Source organism: Pocillopora damicornis, chromosome 11, assembly GCF_964200805.1.
Source record: "Pocillopora damicornis chromosome 11, jaPocDami1.2, whole genome shotgun sequence".
Classification (NCBI taxonomy): domain Eukaryota; kingdom Metazoa; phylum Cnidaria; class Anthozoa; order Scleractinia; family Pocilloporidae; genus Pocillopora; species Pocillopora damicornis.
The window spans coordinates 12,226,671-12,241,408 of NC_142680.1; the positions used below are offsets into that span (position 1 = coordinate 12,226,671).

The 14,738-nt window shown below is 35.8% G+C and overlaps 3 protein-coding genes across 3 annotated transcripts; 2 read left to right on the forward strand and 1 right to left on the reverse strand.

Annotated features, from left to right (window-relative positions):
• Positions 1-6,407: 6,407 nt before the first annotated feature.
• On the reverse strand, positions 6,408-8,274 carry LOC113677128 (ELAV-like protein 3). Its single transcript, XM_027193885.2, has one exon. It carries the CDS (start codon positions 8,119-8,121, stop codon positions 7,042-7,044), a length of 1,080 nt encoding a protein of 359 aa, XP_027049686.1. The 5' UTR covers positions 8,122-8,274; the 3' UTR covers positions 6,408-7,041.
• Positions 8,275-8,510: 236 nt separating this feature from the next.
• On the forward strand, positions 8,511-11,092 carry LOC113677131 (uncharacterized). Its single transcript, XM_027193887.2, has one exon. The coding sequence runs from the start codon at positions 8,976-8,978 to the stop codon at positions 9,840-9,842; it is 867 nt and encodes a 288-aa protein (XP_027049688.2). The 5' UTR covers positions 8,511-8,975; the 3' UTR covers positions 9,843-11,092.
• On the forward strand, positions 11,093-14,072 carry LOC113677133 (uncharacterized). The gene has a single exon (XM_027193889.2). The coding sequence runs from the start codon at positions 12,157-12,159 to the stop codon at positions 12,898-12,900; it is 744 nt and encodes a 247-aa protein (XP_027049690.2). The 5' UTR covers positions 11,093-12,156; the 3' UTR covers positions 12,901-14,072.
• Positions 14,073-14,738: the final 666 nt, after the last annotated feature.

The window sequence follows — 14,738 nt, forward strand, 5'->3', positions numbered from 1 at the left end:
ACACCTGGGAAAAAAAGTGACTATAAATTGTATAATTTCATTTCCACCATTACCTTTACCAGAAGGGTTTTTTCCCCTTGCAATTACAGAACTCGGGTATGAAAACTTGATCAAAATTTTTTTTAAGGCTTAACTAATTTTTATGTCTGATTTGGTTTTTCATAACTTCAATGCATGTGTTGATAACCTCTAACGTACTGTGTCATTTCTCTTTTTTACCTGAAAATGAATGGAAAATCATTACTTGTTAAGAAAAGACAATTAGCTATTCACTGATCAAATTCTGGGGCAAGAGGAAATAGGTAATGAATTTTTTTTACTTTTCCTGGTGTCAACTGACAGAACAAACATTAATATCAACTCTAAAGTTTTTACGGCCTAGAATCATGCAAGCATGTTTGACTTTCTTTTAAGACTTAAGTGTTTGCTTCAAGCAATGTAAATACAAAATTGTGATCTTCTGTTCTCCTTTCAAAAAGAACTATCAGTTATTGAAAACTTGTTTCCATGATTACTATTGTTATGCAATGTGTCAGACAAATGAACTGTGCAATCAGTCAAAGGAGTTATTGATATTTTTGCTTTTATCAAACAATGTCATGCAATTATGGCAACTGTTATTCATTATTATTGCCTCAGCTTCCTAGACGTTTAAGCTTTTTCAAAGCTTTCAGATTTGAAACTCCTGAATCTTGGAGTAATTTCTCTTTGTAACATGCAAATCTAATAATATTTCTGAGCAATGGACATGCTGTATTTTTGTCACTTGTGAATGTTTAACCTTCTTTTAAGCTTGAGAAGATGAAATTCTCAGAGAGATTAACTTAAATTCACCAAAAATCTGGACACAAAATCCTACAAGGAGCTTAAAGCTGACCGTCTTCTTACAAAAGAGATTTCTACATTCTCTCTGATGTTTTTCCCAAAAAATCAGGTCAACAGTTAATGAGAATAAAGGAGCTGATTAGACCCAGGCAGGACAAAAAAAACAGATTCTCTCATGGTGGAAACTTTTCCATGTGAAAATACTTTAAAACCACAAGCATAATGACTATCATGCTAAAAATGGAAAACATTATCTACAATCTTTTCAATTTAACCTCTAGATTTAAGACAAAATGAAAAAAATTTCTCTTCTCCATAAAGGAATATTTTCCTATTGTTAATTGGAATTTACCTTGAGGTTTATTCCAAGATAATTACATAAGACAAATATGCAGATTTCAAGACAAGCACTTAGCATATTGATTGATAGTTTTATTTCAAAGCAATAATATTTCATAGCTGTGGGATAAAATATACATAAGGTAAATGCATTTATTGGGATTTTTTATCCATTCAGTGGCATTCTGTGTCAAGCCTAATGGTTCCCTGGGAAATTACATTCCTCCCACATGCTTTTAGCTAAATGTTGTTTGCATTATATCCTTCCATTTTCCTTAGAATTGATGCACAAAAAAAAGAAGCCAATTTCAGCATAGGGGTTGTTTTTGTTAGGATATGTATCTTTTCCTGTTTCTGCTGCAGGGTGTGAGTACCCCCTTACAGATGAAACTAGAAATATCTCAAACAAGTTTATACATGACCCCAGGTGATTATAAAAAAAAGCACAGAACTTCCTAAGCCATGGAATTGGGTGATTATTTAATTATGCTGTGACACAGGCTAAGTGGATTTCTAGTAAAGGCTCTCAGAGGATTTCTTCTTGTTTACTAATATCCCAGGGTAAAGATTATCCAAAGGTATTATCTTTATGATAATGTTACTTCCTCTGGGTACAACTGCAATGACATGTGGAAGGAACTTCCAAAATGGTTTCTTCTTTTAAGGTGTTGATTTTTCAATATTCATAGTTCAGCAGAACAAGATCCAAGTCCTTTAACATTTTCACTTCATCATTACTGGAGTGTTATGTCTGGCTGTTTCATATCCACTTCCTTTGTACTTTGCTTTTGGTATTGCATTGAGAAAACATCAACTAAATAATGAGAAAGCTTTCATTTTGAAATTACTTCTGAAATTTTTGAGCCTTTTTCATGAAAAATCCTGAAATTTTTAATGTCAGGTGAAAGTAGAGCTGGTGGTCTCTAAATTTGATATTATCCTAAGCAGAATATACTTAGTTCGTTTCACGTCTGACATAATTGATCTCTGACAGCTTTATTTAAAGCAGCTGTCATTTCGTTTAATATCAACGATCACAGAAAAAAAAATAACAATTCACCATCAAACACTCTGCTTCAATTCTTGTCCAGTTTACACAGACAGTTCAGAAAATGAAACTCACAATCACAAAAATCAGAAATGTATAGTACTTATTCTTTTCAGATTGTAAGCTATCAGTTGATAAAATCCATAAATCCTCACTAGCAATCAATGTATATTATGTTGAGCACACAAATAAATGTCAAAACTTTATGCAAATGCTTTCTTATCTTAATCTGTAGTTAAGCTTGTAAAATATCTCTAATACAGAGAAGGTATGCCTAGAAACCATTTCTTTAAATACACTGGGTAGCAGTTGAACAATGGTAAATATGAAACATTTCAACATGTAAGATTCAACAACCCTTTCTATGTTCTATATAAATAATATAAAAAAATTCATATTTTTATGTTTTGCTCATTTTAAACTGAGGAAACTGTTCACAATATGGAAATCTCAATTCAGCTGCTCAGAATGGTATCACAATATTTTGTTTCTGACTTTTAAACTTCCCTATTGAATCTACCACAGAACTTACAAAAGATGATGTTCCCAATTTATCCCAAATTTAGGATATTTTTCTGTTATTTTTATAATCATAAAAGCTGATATTTACCACAACAAAATGAGGGGGTTTAGCAATTGCTGTTAGTGAAAGCTATCATCAAAATCTTCCTTCTAAATATTTTATTCCTGTAATTTAAAACTTTGCAATGTAAAGAAAGGAAACTTTAAACCATATGAATATTTAATTTAAAAATTTTGAAACAGGAAAGTAAATTATAGCAGACCGATTTTCACACTGAATATTCAAAGCAAGAACATCTTAGGAATTAATTTACTGCAGTCTCTTTAATGCACTAATCCCAAGGATAAATTCAAAGGACTCGTGAAAAGCTTCACACATAAGGTGCCATCATTATTATTCCACAAGCAATTACATTTTTACATTGAAATTTTCATAACAATAATTTCACAGAAGGTCAATTAGCTTGAAGAAATACAGAGTAACCTGTACCTACAGACAGTTGATTTCTCTTTTGATTTTTTTCTGCTTATACAGGTTTCATACTCAAAACATACTCCAGGAAATTGCTCCACTTCTACCGAAAGCAGGGAAATAGAAAAAGCAATTTTTCCTGTAAATCGTAGACTCTCTCTATATATATTTTTATTTGCTCTTGAAAATATCTCTGAGTGTATGATTACAATGCAAAGGAAATTTACATTCACCTTTAAAGCAGATGTTTGTTTTTTACAATTATGGTAGACTCCCCTAAGAAAATAGTAAGAGCATGAAAATAAAACTTTAGTTTGCTTTGGTAAAATGAAAACTAACCTTGAAAATATTCCATTATGAAAGACCCAGAAATTTTCTGCCATAGAAAATGCCTCAGTAATTTGTTAGTAGGTTTAGGTTATATATAAAATGTTGCTCAGCAAGAGTTCATTCTTGTGCCCAAAACAAAAATTGTAAGATGGATTACTGGGAGGGGAAATTTTCTGCAGAAATACATTACAATAACCTGCTGAATCTCCTTTGATTGAAATACAAACATTGTAACAAGGTTTTGGATAATTTTAAAGGGTTTCATAGCAAAATTGTTGCTGTTGCTAAACCAAACCTATGTGCTGCTTAAGTTCAACAACATAACAAAAGAGAAGACAATTTTTTTCTCATAACGTACAACCATGAATATTCAGTTAATTTATCTTATCTAAGGATAACAGACTGCTGTCTGTGTTCCCAAACATGTCCACTTTAAGATGGTGTACAGAATTATTTGATTACCTTCAAATTTCCCTAAAAGACACACTTTTCCTTTGATCTGAATCAATTAAATTCAAAATGCTTGAACTTTTTTTCAGAGACCAAACATCCTCCACTGACTAAAGAAATACATGTGATGAAAAACTTGATTTGAATATAAATGAAAATTATTATTTCTTTCTTCATTTATATTTTTATCAGACAACCTGCTGAGGAACATGACAATAATCCTGACTATCACATATTGCATCAAACATGCATTTGCTATTTTCAGAAAACTACATATATTGCTTTGTGTAAATGTGGTGCACTTATTGACTCTGCAAATCAGGGGATATGAGCCCACTAATTAATGAAACACCAGCTGTGTTCCCAATGTCCATTTCCTTCTCCTGGAACCATTTTATTGATTGGAAGAAGTCTAGACCAAACAGTGAATCCCTATACCTGAGCTGCCAATAAATTGTTTACAATCCAAAATCCTGCATTCCAACAACTGCCTTCACCAAAGAGTCTCAGAAGCTACTAATCTAACAGTAACAAAAAGAAAAAAGAATCTTTATAGATAGCTGTGAATTGCTTTGGATGAAGGAAAAGAGGTTTTAGAAATATATTATTTAATAGCCATGGTGACCTGGCTATTGGGTTTCAACTTGCATTTCATTCAGTAAAATTTTTAAATTTAAACTTGAGCATTAATTGAACTTTGGCAATTTGTATTATGCATATAATTATCATGCTCAAAATACAGAAATCTATTTGTAACATAGATATGAAATGTGAACTGCAAAGCTTTGGGGAAAACACTTATGCATAAAATGAAGATCAACATCACCTCACCACAACCTTTCTCTGGAAGCAAAGTCTTAAGATATCCTTAATATATACTGATCAAAGGAAAAAAAAAAGTCACCAATCATGTAAATTTAATTTCATGTAGAAATGTCTCCCCAATTAAGTGGAATTTTCTTATTGGATCTGATGGATCTGAAGTTCTATAAAAATTGCCAGTGATCCCTTTCATTATCATTTCATAAAAAAAATTTATGACCTTTCTGCAATACTGCAAAAATAAAAATGTACACATTCTATATCTGTTGTTGATTTACAAGCTACCACTCACAAATATTTCTGCTTTCTATCAACTCAGGTGGTTACAAGCAAAATAGACATGACTATGTGGTGGTTATTAGAAAGAAAACCAGTTAAATGGAGTATTTTTTCCTGATAAAAAAAACTCCATAGGTAGCCACTAATGGATTTCTTTTTGTGCAACAAGAAATCTGTACAAATGGTAAATAAAAAAGTTTCATAATGATTTTTTCAGTAAAAATATGCTTTACTTACAGGGTGGAAAATTTACAGAAACATTGACTTAAATATTTATTTTCTTTCCCCCAAATCAATTTTGTTAGCAGGCATTTCACATACAATAGCAGATTAATTTTAATGAAATGAACTCTCTCCAGCCAATCACATTACATATTTTCCCCACCCAGCCCACTGCCAGCTTGTCAAAACTGATTCATGATTAATTTCATTTTTAATTTTTTTTCTTTTTTTTGAGTCAGTTCATAACACCTGTATACAATTTGGTGAAATGAACCACTTTGTGGAAGCAGCTGTTTGGGAGTAAAAGATTTCCTGCTCAAGATCTGACCCACCAAGAGAAAACGACAACAATTAGTCTTGCAGGAAAATTTCACATTTAGAAAACGTGAAATCTCAACAAGAAAAAATGAAGTAATCATGCATAGCATTCTTAATCTTTGATGATCTTAGTGATAAACCTTGTAGCAGAGTGTTCATCAATTTTTAAAGAGATGATTACCTCGTTCATATTCCTTTGCTTGGATCCTTTCCAACCAGGCTTTTGACGATTTCTTCCTTTGACCAATGTTTGCTAGCCCACTCAAATGAAAACCCTAACTCCCTTCACATCCTTCTACAAATTCTATAGCATCAATTAGAAAACTGAGCAAAATAAATATAAAACTGAGAGTAAATTGAACTCCAATGGCTTGCTACAGTAACACTTGAGTAAACTAGAAAAATGTTTGAGTGGATTTACTTTAGCAAGTTCTAAACATTTATAGTTTTCTTGTGCATGATAGACAGACGAAAAGAGGGAAAATAGCAAGAGAAAAAAGTTAAATAAATACGAGTCCTCAAGGAATCCAACAATAATATTTTCGACACATAAGCGAAAGCAACGACCTTTTCTCACACGAATAATTCTATAATGTTATCTTCTGCATTTTTCCCAATCAACAAAATTTTGAACAAATGAAATTAGTAAAGTTATCAGTTCTTCTCGGCTAACTCGAATAATGGCACTCAGAGGGCAAAATGAATAAATCGTTGAGATCAAACAGAGAAGAAATATTGGAGACAACACAACAAAAATAAAACAAAATCATCAACACGAAAAAATAGAAGAAAAATTTAATGAAAACAAAACAGAAGTGATCGTAGAAATGCTCGATCCAAAACGGAAAGAGCGATCGCAACGACAAATCAAAAATACAGCAAAGTAAATAAGGATTCAACCAAAGAGATCGACGACCGGTGCTATTATACCGAACTGTCAAAACACCTACGAACATGGTCTCACAAAAACTAAGAAGTTTCTAACGAGAAAATAGCTCGAATTACCAAACAAACAGTGCACTTAAATTAAGATCCTGCCTAAAATATTATCAAGAATTGGTCAAAAATTTGGTTGATCTCTAAGAATTCCAGTATACCTCATACAGACGTACTCTATTTACCTTTCTAATTAACACACAAAGTCAAAGTAAAATCTAAATTTTCCAACTATTTTTAACGGAAGAAAGCTCCTTGCCAAACGGCAAATATCGCTTTCCTTAACCTAGGCTATGATTAAAAGATCAAACGAAAAACTAGGGGCAAAATATGAAAAAGGAAAAAATCAAAGCTTTGATAGCAAGCTTGACGTGGGGCGGAAGGAAGGGCGAGACTAGTTTGACTCGCCATCTTTGTTGGCACTCTGGCTGTGTGAATGTTCGGCGAATGATTCAAGTTTGTCAAAGTGCTCTCATTTTTATTGCTTCTTGACGTTCGGGGTCTTAAACGATACTTGAAGAGGAGGTTTATCCTCGTGTCCAGCGATTCGGTGTCCGTTCAGACCGGCAATCGCTTGTTGTGCATCATCATAGTTTTGCATGTTAACGAAGCCAAAATTCTGGCCTTTCTTCACGCGCACGTCAGAAATTGCACCGTATTTGGCAAATAGTTTGTACAATAGCTTCTCTGGGTCAACTTTAGTAGTTCCTCCGTCGTCCTTGTCTGACGGCAAGCCATAAACGAAAACACAGTAACTGCCGGGGACAAGAGCGTTCGGAGTAAAGGTGTTGTTGTTTGGGCTTTGAAGAAACGTGAGCGGCGAGTAGCGAAAATTCGCGCCTTGGTGGTACAGAGGCCCTACCCCGCTAGCGCTGAACGGTGATCTTGCATTTCCACGAATTTGCGGCGGAGTAAGACCGATTGGTGACTGAAAGGCAAACGGAATCTGAGGCTTGTTGCTCGGAGGATTGGCAAACTTCACGGTCAGTTTAGAAGATTCCGAGGGACTTACACCCGGAATCTGCGCGCCATTCAATGCGTCGATCGCAGCTTGCGCTTGAGAGCGCTTGTCAAAACGGACGAATCCAGCACCACGACTCACGGAGTTTTCATCTTTGAGAACTTTTGATGTTATAATCTCGCCATATTTATGAAAGAGTGCCTCTAGCTGTTCCTCATTCATTGCCTTTGGTAGTCCACTAATGTACAGATTGGCATTTTTTATGTCCTCTGATGAGGGTCGAGCATAACTCACTTTGATATTCTTGGTCTGAACTCGCAGCCGATTTAATTCCCTGACCGCTTTAGCCGCCTGATCAGGTTCCTCATAGTTAACGAACGCGTAACCAAGGCTGTTGCCAGATACTCTGTCCCGTACGAGTTTACAACTCGACACGGTTCCGAATTCACCGAATAAGTTTTTGAGTTCGCCCTCGCTCATCGAAGGCGGTAGGTAGTTGATGATCAAATTTGTCTTCATGTTGTGATCTGTGCCGTTTTCCAGGGATTCGCCGTTCATCTGCACGGGAACTGTGCTATCATTCATCTTGTCCAACATCAAGAAAAGTTTTAAAGCAAGAGAGGAACTCTTGGAAAGATAAGGAATAAATTACAGGGTCACCAAATGAACTCAATCGTCTCGTGGACTCGACCGAACGTCAAAAATTCGAATGTGAACTGAACTGTCAGAGATGGCGGTAAAACTTATTTATGTTCCACGTGGTTAGACTCCGCACAATTTCGCATTAAATTCAACACCCTCTAGCTTCAATACAACTATCCCACCAGGGAGGGCTAAGCAATTTATTTTCATCACAGATTGGTATTCTCTTAATCTATGGGGTTTATGGTGAAGATAAGTATTCTAAGGTACAATTTCGTGTAATTTAATGGATTTGAGTTTCAGGCGGTTCATTCTTGAAGCAAAAAAGCAAGTTTTGAAGATGTTTATAAAATGTAATAGGGTAGGGTGGGGTGATGAGATTGTCGGCGGCATTACAAAGGACCGGAAAATCGGAAATTGCAGCTGAATTCGCACGCTTGAAATCTACGAAGGGGATGAATTATGTCTGATCTGTGGCAAAAAGGATTATTTCAACACTTGAAAAAAACAAGAACAATTTGAATTTAAAGCGGAAAAAAGCTAGAAGTTTTGCTATTAAAACTTTGACAGATGCGTAGGGCCTGAACATTGATTGAAAATTATCATTTATTCTTTTGTTTATGCCGTGCGAAGATCTACAATCTTCAGTCATTTCACAAATGAATTGTACGTATTCATTTCATTGTTAAATTGTCGTCGCTTTGCTATTTTATTTTCTTTCATCGCCTAATTTGTATTAGCCTCGGGTAAAAAACAAAACTTGGCGCGTCTATGGATTGTATTCGGCGTTTATAAAATTTTCAAGTTGTATGAAAATCAGCCCACTTTCTTCATTTCCGTTGTTTGTGCGTTCGTTTAAGCACAGAACGATTACTACCGCTGTTAGACGACGATTCAAAATGACATCAAACACAGGAAGCTGTCATGGGACTCGCTATGGTGTTATAGTTTGCGATAACCACGAAAAATGGGGTGGCGCTTCATCGATAGGAAAGCGTTATGTCGACATCTTCAAAAGCAAATCTGAGGCCGAGGATTGGCGTATTTTCGCAGCTATTGAAGGCGAGGTACCTTCCAAAGGGGATTTAGAAACATTTGACGGCTTCTTTATCACGGGAAGTCCCCATTCTGCGAACGATGATATCAAGTGGATCAACGATTTGAAGGAATTTATTTCTTCTTCGGCGAATTCATCCAAGGCTCGTATCATAGGTGTGTGCTTCGGCCATCAGTTAATTGGAGCCGCTCTAGGTGGTCAAGTCACGGCGAATCCATCGCAGAAATTCGTCCTGCAGAGCGAAGAAGTCAAAATAGATAGGAATTTTCGAGGAAATAAAGCAATAAAAGAACTAATCGAAGGCCTTGATGGCCCCCTTCGCTTGCTGGAGTGCCATGGTGAATGTGTAGCGACCCTACCCCCCGGAGCTACAAATCTGGCGGAATCAGCAACTTGCCATCATGAGATGATTCAATTTACAGAAAACATCTTCGGGATTCAAGCGCATCCAGAATTTATTGTGCAAGATTATAAAGATCATCTGATCCCTGACTTATTCTGTGGCGGTAAACTAGACGAGAATGGAAAGAAACTTTGCGAAGAGTCTCTTCTTCTACCTCTAGATTCATCTAAGATGGCGGCTGCCTTGAAGAAGTTCCTCTCGAAAGAGGATTCTTAAAATTTCGATGACAGACTCTACAAACCGAGGAAAATGGTTGCATAGTTAGCCGTTTTTTTCTTTTTTTTGTTTTGTTTAAGCAATAAAAGAAAACACTTTTACCTTTAAGGGGACTAAGGTATTTGAAATATCAGTGGTGTATGTAAAATTTCTCCACACATTTTTAATACTATAACCAGGGGCTAAAAAGCAAGACTTGATCAAATCATCAGGGAGCAAAAGGTTGAACATGTACTTTTAAATAAAGGGGTTAAGGTGCTGTAGTAGAGTATGTGTGGGTACTTGGAAATTTTCTGTTAGAAAAAGTACATTGCAGGAATCACAATTTTGGACCACTTTTTTCACACAACTTTTATGGTATTATTGGGAAGGAAACGGTTCCCTTGTTTCTACATTTACAAATTTGCTAATTTAACCAGTCTGTTGCATGATGCTGGCCAAAGCAGTGGTTAGGGTCAAGGGTTTTTGCTGGCTGTACAGTACTACTTTACAATGTAACCTTTGTTAGAGACATTCTGGCTGGGTATGCCACACACATGTTAGCCATCTGTCGCTAGTTTTTTTCACAACCTGACCAGTCACTGTGCTCTACATCAACTGAATTCCATATCTGGTTTTTACCAAGTTTCATTATACAACTTTCAACCACAGTGAAGAATTCTATTGGTTTGAGTGGGTCATACTGCATATCATGTCAGTAAAATGTATATACATGCTCAGGACTAGAGATGGTAAGGTTAAACTCTGTGCTCACCATGGTGACATTAAATTTTTAAACTAACAATGCTAGTCTGAGTGACAGTATTTTGATTATTATAGTATTGATAATTTTTATGTTAATTATTATGAGTCTTCTCCAGTGTTACTGGTTTGCCCTTCACTTTTTTGCAAGAGCAGACTAGGAGTCTAGTGCTCACTAAGAATGTCAAAAACTTTAAAAGTGGCGATAGAAGTATTCTTAAGAGTATGAGTGTGTTTGTTTTTTCTTTAAGCAACAATATAATTTTGCAAAACTGGGCAAAGTGCCAATAATTCAATCAGTGCTGTTATAGGTTTTTAACTGTAGACTAGTAATGTCATTTCACACTGCAAAAACTCAAAATAGTGCAAGGGTGAAAGTTTGGGTATTGAACTGGCAAATACTTACAATCCTCAGAATTCAATTAGGTGTTAGGTATTTTTCTAATGGATATTCATGGGACATCAAGCCTCTATTTTATTAAAGTATCAACCCTAAATGTTTCTCATCAGCATGGTTTGTGTTATTATTCTTCTATTTATATATTAATTCTGTTACTTTGTTTTATTATTCTTCTATTTATATATTAATTCTATGTTACTTATGGTTAGATTTTTGTAAATCCTGAGTCTTGTTCCAACAAAATTACTTTTCAGACAGTCTCTGGGAGAATTAAGGCTTATTTTGAATGATTTATAGCCTGTGTCAAGCTCTTACTAACTATTGGCAATCGAGCTAAGACAGTGACAGAGGTGTGGGAAATTATCCTTGTCTTGATACTTGCACAGATTCTACACATTTTTGGTGGTTTGGACCCAAACTATGTCACTCATTGCATCTGTTCTTGGTTGCTCTAGTTGTGACTCCTTTCCTGAGGTCTGTAAATAACCAACTGGCATGCCTCCTACTGTAGGGGAATTTTTACTAATGTATGTTAATTCCGAATAACTGGCCTGAATAGACGTACCTGGGAGTGGTCAAATATAAATACTAACAATTTCCAAATAAGTACTAAGGGAAATGATTGTCATTGGCAATCTTTTAAAGAAGAAACTGTTTGAGGGAAAAAACCTGGAAAATTCAGACTTACAGTTGGTTCAGACCTGTGTCTTAGGGATAGGAGTAAGGTGCTACCAACAGAGCTACAGGCATGGGTTTTGGGAGGGAATATTATCACAGTCAACTATGTCAAAGGCTGCATTTTGACATCGAATTTGAACTTCACTTTTGAGGATCACTTCATTCTTTGCTATCATCCACAGGTGAAAATATGGTTTATTTCATTTATTTGTGACCAAATTCCTCTGTTCACGCCTGAATACTTTGAATATTTAGACTAATAACCCGAGTTGGCAAAATCTAAGAGGAAATTTCCCATAAACAGGAGCCCAGTAATCATATTCCCTCCCATCAGGTGATCTAAATAATACGTAATCGTATGCGAAGACTGCGTGACAACTTTGTGACGTACATAGCTATCGACGACAATCACGCACTCGGTTGTAACAACCGGTGTTTTGCGTCACGTGAGGATAAATTACATTGCTCTTGAACAAAGCAGTGAATTCTGAAGCAATGGAACAGAAACGATTTGCGGTTTTGATCTGTGAGGATGCAGAGAAGTGGGGAGGAAGAGACGTGATGCTCAAACGTCATGTTGAACTTTACCATCGTGAAGATGATGAGGAATGGCGTGGGTTCAATGTTTGCGGTGGAGAAGTTCCCACAGCTGAAGATCTCGATAAATATAATGGTTTCATTATCACAGGAAGCCACTATTCAGTTCATGACGATAAAGAATGGGTTCGAAAAACCGAGAAATTTGTAGCTACTTTGGCGGAAAAATCGCCTTCGAAGCGTTTAGTTGGTCTCTGCTTCGGCCATCAACTCGTTGCCAAAGCTCTAGGTGGAATTGTAGCCAAGAATCCTTTGGGAAAATTCGTTTTACAAACCGAGAGGGTGATGGCAGCCCACAGCAGCAGCGATACAAATTCAATTGTATCTAAACTGTTCGAGAAAGGTTCTTTAGATTTGCTGGAGTCACACAGCGAATGCGTGACAGAACTTCCCCCAAATGCTAAGACCATCGCTAGTTCCAACACTTGTGAACACGAAATGGTGTTATTTGCTGATAACATACTTGGAGTCCAGTTTCACCCTGAATGTACAGCGGAAGAGTTTGAGGAAAAAATTCTTCCTTTTTTGAAAAGTGGGAAAGTGTTCACAGAGGAAGACGTTTTGAAAACTAAAGAATCGTTTAAAGTTCCTCTAGATTCTACCAAAGTGAATGAAGTGCTGAAAGACTTCCTGCATCAGTAGAGAATGGAATGGTTTCCACGCATTTCTTCACATCAAGCTGTCAAACCGGGACTGCCTTAGCTATTATATTACCTGCTTTATACTGGGGTGTTTTTAAATATGTTATAGCTCTGCTATGAATGAAATGGTCTTAAATGGGACATTCCAAACCCCTCCCATTGAGGGCCAAATTCTACACCCCTTGACCTCCTCAGGGTGCAATACAAATGTTTTTTGATAAATCAAGACCGCTCTAGACTGAAACTCAAGTTTTTTTTTTTTTAAACACTTTTGTTACCATATAATTTAAGTGACAGAAAAACACTACCAATCTTGCAAACTCAATTACTTTATTAAACAATGAATAATATTCTTAATAAGGAGCGACTCCTAAAGGCAGTATAGTACTTATCCTCGGTAAACTTGAGCCCACTACAGACTTTATCCCAGTATTACGTAATAACTGCATGACTTGATGAAATGTTCTAGAAAGTTCTATGGTACGCAGGTCAGCATGACTAAGCAGTCTGGAGATTTCTAGAAGCTTACATTTACAACAACAATTACTCATAACACTTTGCACAAAGATTAATCTGGAAATTGAAAGTAATGATTTAAAATACTGGCTTTTTGTTAATGGCAGACACAGGAAGTTAAAATCAAGGGTGTTAATAAGATGCTGTAGTGTAGTTTTGGTAACCCAGTACATCATAAATGATCATTACTTAGTTAGGAATCACTGGACATTTTAAGACACCATTTCAAGGAAACATGTGAAAAAGTTAGGTAGTATTAATTTATCAAAGAATTGATTTTAAAAATTACAAAGCTGTTTTAAACTATCTTGAAGGACTAATTAAATTCCAGGTTGTGGACATTATGGTTAACTCTAGAAAACTGCAAAGGAGAGCTTTTTCTCCAAACTTTGTTTTAAATGGAGAGGCACATCAATTACTCAACTTCTTTCATTCTCAAGGTTGTGTAAATTGTACTAAAGTTTAAGGATGAGGAAAATAAGAAAAAATACTACTAAATAGGCTCTGATCAACCCGAAATTGACGTCTTGTTGGTTCTAAGTAGAACATAACATAGTTTTGAGGTTGATTTTTTAAGAATTCTGCTTTACTAGTTCTTCACTGTACAGTTGCAGTATCTTTCTCAGTTAATAGTGGAATGAAAACAGCTTACTTTTACTTGTTTTGACTTGACTTGGCAAGTTGAAGAAAACCAGGTTTAAGCTAGGAAGCAAGTTCCAGTTACTCAGTAAGCTCATTACTACAGTAGATGTATGTGAAGCATTTCATACGAAATCATTTTGAAGATTCCTACTCAAGTAGAACTCATTTTCAGAAGGATAGCTTGCTTTGCCTTACTCTGAAGGAAAGGGCTTTGGGTCCAGAAGTACCCCTGAATGCACCCATGAACATATTGTACTTAACCTCTCCTTGATTAATGGAGAGACTAGGGAACCAATCAAAATTGATTTTTTTTTAATATAGACACAACAATGTTAGTCAATTCACAGCCTTTTTGTTTAAAGAAATGAGGTTGAGCTCTGAGCTCAATAGTCTATTTTACCTGGCCCAACCCCAATCACCTTACAATCTTGTTGCTATGATTTAGGATAAATAGGATGTTGGTAAACAGACTACAATCCTAGGCCCTGGTTGTAGTTCTGCTTTAAGTGACTGTTCAATACAGGTAGAAGACAATACAAACAGAACGAATACTCTGTTTGGACTCAGTCAAGGGTGACCACAACAGATTAGGAGAGGTGACCACTTTATAGAAGCAAAAATTACAGTACTTAAAGGAAAAAAAGTTTTGGGAACTTTCACAAACAATTACTCAATAAAGGG

Excerpts from the sequence above, each read along its gene's own strand:
- LOC113677128 (XM_027193885.2), bottom strand. The coding sequence starts at position 8,121 with ATGTTGGACAAGATGAATGATAGCACAGTTCCCGTGCAGATGAACGGC.
- LOC113677131 (XM_027193887.2), top strand. The coding sequence starts at position 8,976 with ATGAAAATCAGCCCACTTTCTTCATTTCCGTTGTTTGTGCGTTCGTTT.
- LOC113677133 (XM_027193889.2), top strand. The coding sequence starts at position 12,157 with ATGGAACAGAAACGATTTGCGGTTTTGATCTGTGAGGATGCAGAGAAG.